This window comes from Setaria italica, chromosome VI (genome assembly GCF_000263155.2).
Source record: "Setaria italica strain Yugu1 chromosome VI, Setaria_italica_v2.0, whole genome shotgun sequence".
Taxonomy (NCBI): domain Eukaryota; kingdom Viridiplantae; phylum Streptophyta; class Magnoliopsida; order Poales; family Poaceae; genus Setaria; species Setaria italica.
In genome coordinates, this window is record NC_028455.1 from 2,589,589 (window position 1) to 2,598,975 (window position 9,387).

A 9,387-nucleotide genomic window follows, 5' to 3' on the forward strand; every position below is an offset into this window, starting at 1 on the left:
TAGAAGAGAGGAAAAAAAAAAAAGAAAAGAATAAAGAGAAAGAACACTCGAAAAAAATATCAGCAATGGACAAGTACCAAGGAGCCGACTCTAGACAAGGAGACCATGTTTGCCGAGTGCCAACACTCGGCAAAGGCAGGGAGTTTGCCGAGTGCCTCCCCTTTGGCACTCGGCAAACTCGCCGTTAGTCCGACGCCGTGAGTCCGCGGTTCGCCGAGTCCATATGTTCGCCGAGTGTGTTTCCGCCGTCGGCAACATGTTTGCCGAGTGTCCGAGTTTTGACACTCGGCAAACTAGGCTTTGCCGACACAATATTTGCCGTGTGCCCTTTGCCGAGTGTTACACTCGGCAAAGGGTTTGCCGAGTGTTTTAGTGCCTTTGCCGAGTGCCCCAGGCACTCGGCGAACTTTCTGTTTCCCGTAGTGAACTCAACTGCTTGCACTCTGGACGTACCAAAGATCAACAAACTCCACAAGATGTTGTGGAGTGGTCATTGACCTGATGCTAATTCTGCACCCACGAATTATTGTGCAAGGCCTTTCGGATAGAAAGGTTCTTCTTTTTGCTTGCCGTGAAAATGGATGGCGCAATGTCCTTTGGTGAAACCCCGGCCAACCAAGCAGCGTTGTGCCATCGTCACAGATACACGGAGGTTCACGGGGCTCCCCGCCGGGTACTGGGCGGCGCCGCCTGCTGGCTGCTGCATGCAGCTTCCGGGCGGAAGCGCCCGCCGCCGCGAGCAGGAGCATCGTCGACATGCATGGTGAGGAAGATCGCTGCGGCGGGCGATTTGGTGGCGGCCATTTTGCTAGCTGCAACTTTATCGATCCGTGCCTGGTCTGGATCTCGACCCAGCCAAAATATTTATAGGCAGATTATATTACTAACTCCGTCCATAAATATAGGGTTTTTAGGACAAGCTAGCTAGTTCAAAGCTTGTTCTAAGCATCATATTTGTGGATGGTCCAGAATTTATCACCCGTTCGCTTGAGCTATTTAGCCGGCTTTAATTCATCAAATCAGCCGTGCAACAATATTTTCCTCTCACCATAAATCAGTCGTACAAAGCAGAAGCCGCTTTAAAATTAGCCGAACATTGACTTACTTGCGCGTACTTATTAAGTACTTAATTATGTTTTCCACACCTATGAGATGCCAACAAAAGAAAAATAACGTGTGATGCTACCTAGTGTATGCAACGTTGTAAGTTAAAGTTGGCATGCACGTCCGGGCGACAAGGAAAATTTGCTCATCAGCTTCTTGAGAACGAGGACGCGGGGGAAAAAACTGATTTTGCGAAGGAAAAAAAACAAGTTGCAATAGTTTTTTAATATAACGAGTGCATCTGTGGCTCCACTAGACCACTGCACAAGGCATCTGTGGCTTTGCATGGCTACAGGCTACACTTTTGTGCCAATTCCGCGAAGCCATGCTGGAAGTGTGTAGAAGAAACTACAACTGAATTGGAATGTGTTTTTTAATCTCATATTTGGAACATTTTCGTATATATAGTTGTCGGAACATTTTTCTCCTTTGACCTTCTCTCTTCCGAGGAGTATCTATCTAGCAGCGGAACGAGTTTTTGTTTTAGTTTTGAATACATTTTTTGAGCAGCTAAATTTTGACAATTTTACGTATTCAGATTTTTATTATTCGAGAGTGAAAACTCACAAACAATCACTCAATTTTCAGCACACCTCAAATTCAGACCGCGTGGCTTTTATCACTCGCTAAATCATGGACTACCCGAATCGGGGCAGAACAGAATAAAATACAGCGATTTATAGAAGATCAAATGGAGAAAAAAAAGGGGAACAGTAACATGAACAGACCCTGATACCTTTTGTTTTAGATGCTCCTCGTCCTAATACGCTTGTAAATTGGTCGCACAATGGTGCACAGCTTACCGACAAACTCTTTGTATAGGGTATAGGGCGGGTCATCTTAGATGACAAAGCCCTACCTCACTGTAAGCTTGCTTCTTCCCTCTTAACAAAATAGAAAACAAATTTAACATGAACAGACTGGATTCGAAGTTCATCTGGCCAAGCGAGCTTTCTCAGCTTCTTCAGCGTTCAAGTACATCACAAGCCGAGCAAATGGGCCTAGGAAGACTCAGAGCGCAGTGTTTGGGCCTTGAGGTCCATTGAGAGCCGTACGATCCAGCCCACCTTAGCCCACGGTTTCGATGCAAACCACCCGTGCGGGCAGTTCGGCTCCGGAACCCTCTACTCACCCGACGCAGTTGCCCTGGGGCCTCCACCGCCGCCGCCGCCGCCCCCACCGCGGGCGCCATCGAAGGTAACGATAGCTTCGAATCCTTCTTGGTCATGCCGCAGACAGGCGTCTCAGTTCCGAACTCTAGCCCAGTTCGTTCTCTACGAATATCGCAAGCTTCCCTTCTCGAATCTTCGCTTACTCGTGGTTGGTTGCTTGTTTTGTAATTGTGCTCCTCCATTTGTTTCCTTGAGATAAATGTGGCTGTGTGTGCATCTTGTGAATTTTATTTTACTACATTGGTATTGTTACGCCTGAAATTACATTTTTTTCTATAAAAAGTTCCTTTTTTCCCCTGCAGATATTTTTTTCTTCCCAACAGATCTTAAAGCGCGTTACATAGGAGTCCTTTTTTTTACTTGCAAAATGAGAGGTCTTAACATGAAAATTTGCTGCAAATTTGAAGCTGCTTGAGTGTAAATCATCCGATGATCCCAGATCTTATTCTTATTAAATTGTATGATGTTGTATTGCAAAAGAGCTTCTTGTGTGTTGACGGCACAAGCTCTGATTGATTCTTTGAAAATGTAATGTTAGCACTATCTGCGGTGATTTCAATATATCAGTAGAGGGGTTGATCTTAAATGTCTCATGTCCTACAGCTTCAATGGTTTTATCATTGATGATATCATGGATGAATGCACATTTGTGCACAGAGTCTTTATTCTAGTTAGAACTGTACTGTTATTCACACAAATTTATAATTTTTCACTGACGAAGTGACGATGCCCTCATTCTTAGGTACTACTCTGCACAATGGATGTGAAGCCGAGCCTATTGACTGTGTCCTCTGTTAGGGATTGGTCTGAGCTTCCACTAGATGCTCTCTCCACAATATTCATGAAGCTTGGGACCATTGAGATCCTGATGGGCGCAGGACTTGTGTGCCGTTCCTGGTTGGCTGCTGCAAAGTCCCCTGAACTGTGGCGCTTTGTGGACATGACGGGCCACAAGATGGTTAACAATATGGTTAACGGTGACCCAGGGATCTTATGTGCAATGGCCAAAGTGGCTATAGATCGCTCTGACGGACAAATGGAATCATTCAGGGCTCAGTTGTTTGTTACGAGTGAACTCTTGGATTACATTGAGAGCAGGTATTGTTCTTGTCATGCTAAATTTCAGTTCTTGGAACTTGACATATTTTCTATTCATCTGTGAGTATCAGATTTTTGCTGCTGCATTACTCCCAATGACCAGTCTCATTACTTGGTTACTTTGTATTACTTAGCCTTGCAGTGATGTGACATGTTCATCATGTCAGTATTATGCTTATCAGGACAATCTTTACCCTGCCTTCACAAGTCACCTATTTTTTCACTGTACCCCCCGGGACTCATACATTTGTCAGCACCACGAATAAGTGTATATGCTGCTTATAACCCCGGTAACCTGGCCCACCATGGTTTTTCCATCTAATGCAATTTCCTGAAGGAACCATACAGAACCAAGTTGGCCACTACTTGCACATTATTTCAGTATGCAACCAACAAATTGCATGGGCTCAGGCTTTTCCCAATTGGGTAGACTTTATGAAAAATAAATTGACAAAAAAAATTGTATTGTTACGGAAGGGTGTATGGATGATAGTTGTTTACTACTAGGGATGTTCATGAAACTGTCTTATTTGGCCGGAAGTGGGAAAATTGTGTAGTGTGTTTACTTGTGTTAGGAAGATTTATGCAGTAATATTGTATCCTCATCTCTTGAAGTTTTGCTCATCAGGAAGAATCCACACCTGGCCTCCCCAAGTCTTATATTTCTTTACTGTAATGGGTACTACTTTACATCATTAGCACCACCTAATACGTGTATATGCTGCTTGCAAACCCCTATAAGCAATCCCATCACATTTTTTTTGGTTAGTCTATTGCAGTATTCTTGAAGGAACCGTGCTATATCAAACCAATTCACCCACCAATTGCACATTTAACATGCAAGCAGCAATTGCATGGGCTCAGGATTGCCCCAGCTGGTTAGGTTTTTCAGAAAAATGCCCCAAAACTTGCAGTTTTATGGATGGTACATTAACTTGTGGTAATATCAACACATGAAAATGCCTTCTGCGGGGCAAAGTGTTCAGTGTGTTTATTTGTGGCTAGTGCGATGCTTACACCTTGGCTAATCTGCAGTTACATCATATTGTCCAATTCAGTAATCACCTGTCCCCTTTTGTGCTTCACTCTGCAGGGCCAATTCATTGAAGAGCATACAATTAACCAATTGCTGGTATCTTTGGACCCAAAAATTGAGTAGGTTTGCATCTAAATGTCCCCTTTTGGAGGAGATAGAGTTCTCATACCAAAAAATGCTACCAGAACTTATCAGGCATCTTGGTAGCGTGCACCCAAACCTGAAGCGTCTAAGAATCTCTCTACCATCCATTTGGCAAAACGGGGTACATATGGAATACGACGAATCATGGGAGGCGGGGAAAAATGAGGAGGCCTTTGCCATAGCAGAGAGCTTGCACGAGCTGCGGTTTCTTCAGATGGCAGGCAGATGTCTATCCAACGACGGAGTGTATGCCATCATCCAGGGCTGCCCTCACCTCGAGTGCCTCGACATCACCAAATGCTGCCATGTGTATGTCAATGACGAACTGCGTGCTCACTGCGCCAAGATCAAGTGTGTCTTGTTTCCCAAACGTGCTCAGATTAAGAGGACAAGGCGAAGATGATGGTGATCTTCTATGCATGACTAATCTGAGCACGGGTTTCTTAAATCCACCCCCCCGCCCCCCCCCCCCACCCCCCAAAAAAAAAAAAAAAAATCTTTGGCTTTGAAAAGAGACCCCTACCTGGACGGAATGGGGGTTGGCTATATGGGAAAAAATCCTCGCAAGTGGGGGGGACAAATATTTGATATTTGGGGGGGCGCCGAGCACAATTATTCCCTTTTGAGCCGTGTGTGCCTCTGCCATCAGATGTATTACCTTCATGATGGAAAAATATCCACCACAGGTGAGAATACATGCATCGATGTGTTTTGTTTGCTCCTGTTAAATTTCTGACCAATTGGATGTACTCTTGAGTCCTGACCTTGGTCAATGTTCTATCATAGTCTACTGGAACTGACATGCTCAACCTCGCTTTGGATTAATCTAAACTTGTGATTTGAGACTGGTCACTGGTACTGAAAAGTTAATTGCAAAGGATGATTTGAGCATTCCTTTAAAATTCAGCTCCCAAAAGGAAAGTTGATACTCACTTAAAGCGAACACAAATACAGTGTCTGTTTCTGTTTGTGATGTCACCATTTAACTAGAATTGATTTTTGCTTGAAAATTTATACATATGTAGAATATTAGTGCATCAATAACACTTTCTTTGGAATTCCGTTTTTAGACATTGCAAAGCATCGTTTGTTTTTAAATGTCCACTTCTAGAGGAAATCGAGTGCTCACATCATAACATGCCAGCAGAACTTTTCAGATATTTTAGCCATGTTGTGACCGCAGCTGAAGTGTTTAAGAATCCATATGCAGTTTGTTTAAGTTTGATCAGATCATGCGTGAGATAGCAATGGAAAATCGTCAAAATGGCGCGGACGAATGCAAGGAGCCTGAGGAATCTGATGAGGCTTGGGAAGCGAGGCAAATTGAGGACACCTTTGCCATTTGCCGAAAGCTTGCACGAGCTCCGTATTCTTCAGATGGGAGGCAACAGCATGATGAACAAAGGAGTCTACGCCATCCTCGAGGGTTGCCCTCACCTCGAGGATGGATACCTGCAGTTTGTGATTTGGATATTGATATGGTGATCCTCCAAACATAAGTTCTGTTAATGACTTCGGTTTATTGATGAATTCAGCTAATGGTATGTTTTGTTTGGATTTTGTAGTTTTGAAAGATTGTAGTATCACAAGAAACTTCAGTTTTAAAACCTAGAGGTGGGTGTAAAACCATGGTTTATAGAAGAACAAAGGTCTCGGTGGAGTTTGTACAACTACTACTACAGGATTGTAGTTTTTACCGGACCATGGTTTTCCAAATTATAAGGTTTCTCACATTCAAATATAATAGTAGCTCTATATAAAAAACATTTTATAAAACTATATTGTTTTTCCAATACTTGAAAACTATTTGGTGTCCAAACGTGGCCTAAGTTGTAACTCAAAGCATTGGAAGCCTCGATGAACTAAGACTTGTATAGGTGTGACACTGGCTGAACAGTTCATGCTCAAAATAAAGTTGATAGTATTTGAGAGTGGATTATTTTTTTTCCTCTAAGATATGTATCAATCCGTAATGTACGCAATAAAAACTCCACATTCAGAAACATTTTATATGGAAAACCAACAGAAAACAGATGCGTAGCTACAGTTCAGAGATAACCCAACCGCATGTTGGGCCTTGAGGCCCATGGAGTACTCGATGCACCCACCCACGAAAACCAGCGCTAGAATGTATTAGTGGGCTTTATGCCCGGCTAGACCCTTTGGGCTATGAGGTGTGTCGCCGGCCCGCGCACCCCTCGTGGGTTTCCTTGTAGGATAGGCAAGGGCTTCCTTATTTGGTGATTGTATCTATATACGTGTACGTGCTATGCACCTCCGTAATCAATCTACAATTTTTTTTTCTAGTCATATTTGCTTTCAACTAAAAGCAAACCTCCTCGCCAAACGAAGTTGCCCACGAACCTCAGCTGCCGCCGTCGCTGCCGCCGCCGGCGAAGGTAACGAAACGAGAGCAATATCCCCCATAGCTAGCTAGTTGTGTGGTCCTGTTCGTTCGGCGCCAAGATCTTAACTCCCCTCGCGGTAGGGCGCCGATTCATGGGATGGGAAAAATGTTTGAATTCGTGATTGATGATCCGATCGATTTAACAACTGATGGAGTTTTGTGTCCATTCCCGCTTGATGGCGTTTCAGTATTTTGTTTTCCTTTCGTTGCCACCGACTAGATCCTACTAGTTCAGTTCATCGTTGTTCTTGCCGCAGAGTTCTAGAAGAGAAGCTTCTGAATATTTTGGGACGCAAAGTTCTCTGCTTTGATTTGGATTGGATCCTAGTTCGATACGAACTCTACCTGTTCCTGGCTGTAATAGTTTCACCAATTCTTTTCCCCACAGCAACCACCACACATACATGTTTGTTGCAGAAGATTAGTTTTTTAGTATAAGATCATGCAAGATTTTGTACGATCTTTTCTTTTGTTTGAAAAAGCTTCTTATATATGTTGGATGGAACAAGTTACTATGATCGATTATTGAAAACATAGTGCTATCAACTGTGGTTTTGATGCATCAATCAAAGGTTGATATAAAATGTCTCAAGATTTACGACTTTCCCGATTTTCACAGATGGACCCATGTTTTTTTTTGTTTTTGCATAACGTCTTTATGCTAGTTATTACAACTTCATGGGATTTTAACTTATCACATATGCCCCCAATCTTAGGTACCGCAATGGATCAATACCCAATCCCCTTGCCAAAGTCACCTGTGAGGGATTGGTCTCAGCTCCCACTAGACCCTCTTTCCTCAATCTTCATGAAGCTGGGGGCCATTGAGATCCTGATGAGCGCAGGTCTTGTGTGCCGCTCATGGTTGGCGGCTGCAAGGACACCCCGAACTATGGCGCTTTGTGGACATGACACGCCACAAATTGGTCTTCTTGAAGAACGTAGGTACCATGTGTGCCATGGCAAAAGTGGCGATAGATCGCTCCGGTGGACGTATGGAGTCATTCTGGGCTCAGCAATTTGTTACTAGTGAACTCTTGGATTACATTGCCAGCAGGTATGGTTCGCTGCCATGCTAAATGTCAATTCCTGCATTGAACCTGTTTTGGGGCTTTAAGCATTTAAATTTTGCTGGATTATCAGTTTTTAGGTATGGTTCAAAGTAGGGGTAAGATCACCAAGAAAACCTTAATTCTATAACCTGATTAACAGCAGGCCACAAATTCGTTAAATTCACATAATCATGATATATAATGTTTAGGCATTGGCTTAACTCTGCTGGTATTTGGTATTGCCCAGTTCATTCCCTTGTCCTTTTTTGTGCTTATGCATGCAGGGCCAATTCTTTGAAGAGCATTCGACTCATCGCATGCTTATACATTTCGGATACGTCACTGGTTAGGGTTGCAGAAAAATGCCCGCTTTTGGAGGAGATAGAGTGCTCATATCATGCACGGCCAGCAGAGTTTTACGGATATGTTGGCAATGTGCGCCCCCAGCTGAAGCGCCTAAGAATCCATGTCGAGAAGGGGTATGATTCTGATGAGATCGAGCGTGAGATGGAGGAGGAACGTCGCCAGCAATTGGGTTCCGATGAAGAAGACGAAGACGAGGAATCTGAGGAGGAATCTTTCGAAGCTTGGAAGGCGAGGAAAAATAAGGATGCCTTTGCCATTGCAGAGAGCTTGCACGAGCTCCGGCTTCTTCAGATGGCAGGCAACAGCCTGACAAACAAAGGGCTCTACGCCATCCTCGACGGCTGCCCCCACCTCGAGTGCCTCGACATCTCCAGCTGCTCCAATCTCCCTTTGGACAACAAACTCCGAGCTCGATGTGCAAGGCTCAAACACGTCTGGTTACCCGGACAGCTGAATAGGGTTCGCTGCCCTGATCTTCATGTCATCAGAGAGCACGAGGGTGAAGACTACAGCAACATTGTGCGCAGCCTTTCAGAAGACGAGGATATGCATCTGTGCGCTGAGGAGGAGACGGATGATGGTTCATACGGCGGCAACTACTGGCAGGACTACTCCTCATCACCCCCATCGTCCCCTGATGCGTCCTCCGGCCCTGATGAATTGAGCAAAGTGACCTGTGATGACACTAGGTTCTATACTGACATCCATGAGTACTATTCTCTCTGATCATCTATGCGTCTTGTTTGAACTTTGAACCATCATGGTGTGTGCTTTTTTAGTTTGTGTCGTGATGTGCGGTCTCTTAAGTTGTGTCATGGTGTGTCCTTTTAAATTGCTTAAAGTTGCTATCATATTTTGAACGTTTACATCTCGCCTTGTATGTCCCACTTTGGAAAGTTGGATTCTTTTATTCGGTTGCTGTGAAAAATTGAACTGATTTACATGTGCACAGGTCACAAGCTTTGTGTCACTTGATGGCCCATTAACATTCTGTTTTGGGCCTTTTGG

The 9,387-nt window shown here is 44.0% G+C and overlaps 1 protein-coding gene, 1 long non-coding RNA gene and 1 pseudogene across 3 annotated transcripts; all 3 read left to right on the forward strand.

Moving 5' to 3' along the window:
• Positions 1 to 2,216: 2,216 nt before the first annotated feature.
• Positions 2,217 to 5,024, forward strand: LOC101770739 (putative F-box/LRR-repeat protein 23). 2 transcript variants are annotated; one of them, XM_004972582.3, is made up of 3 exons: positions 2,217 to 2,301; positions 3,019 to 3,374; positions 4,468 to 5,024. In XM_004972582.3, exons 2-3 carry the CDS (start codon positions 3,034 to 3,036, stop codon positions 4,955 to 4,957), a joined length of 831 nt encoding a protein of 276 aa, XP_004972639.1. In that variant the 5' UTR covers positions 2,217 to 2,301; positions 3,019 to 3,033; the 3' UTR covers positions 4,958 to 5,024. The 2 variants fall into 2 exon arrangements, with proteins under 2 accessions (XP_004972639.1, XP_004972640.1); XM_004972583.3 differs by having other exon boundaries at positions 2,271 to 2,424.
• A 136-nt stretch (positions 5,025 to 5,160) lies between these two features.
• LOC111257669 lies at positions 5,161 to 6,293 on the forward strand. The gene is made up of 2 exons (XR_002678274.1): positions 5,161 to 5,240; positions 5,765 to 6,293. It is a non-coding gene; the product is annotated as an uncharacterized LOC111257669 (long non-coding RNA).
• Positions 6,294 to 7,685: 1,392 nt separating this feature from the next.
• On the forward strand, positions 7,686 to 9,105 carry LOC101782880 (annotated as a pseudogene).
• The last annotated feature ends 282 nt before the right edge of the window (positions 9,106 to 9,387 follow it).

What these genes read in the sequence shown, in the direction of transcription:
- LOC101770739 (XM_004972582.3), top strand. Translation starts at nt 3,034, where the DNA reads ATGGATGTGAAGCCGAGCCTATTGACTGTGTCCTCTGTTAGGGATTGG. An exon ending in TTGGATTACATTGAGAGCAG is followed by an intron (nt 3,375 to 4,467) that starts GTATTGTTCTTG and finishes TTCACTCTGCAG; the next exon opens with GGCCAATTCATTGAAGAGCA.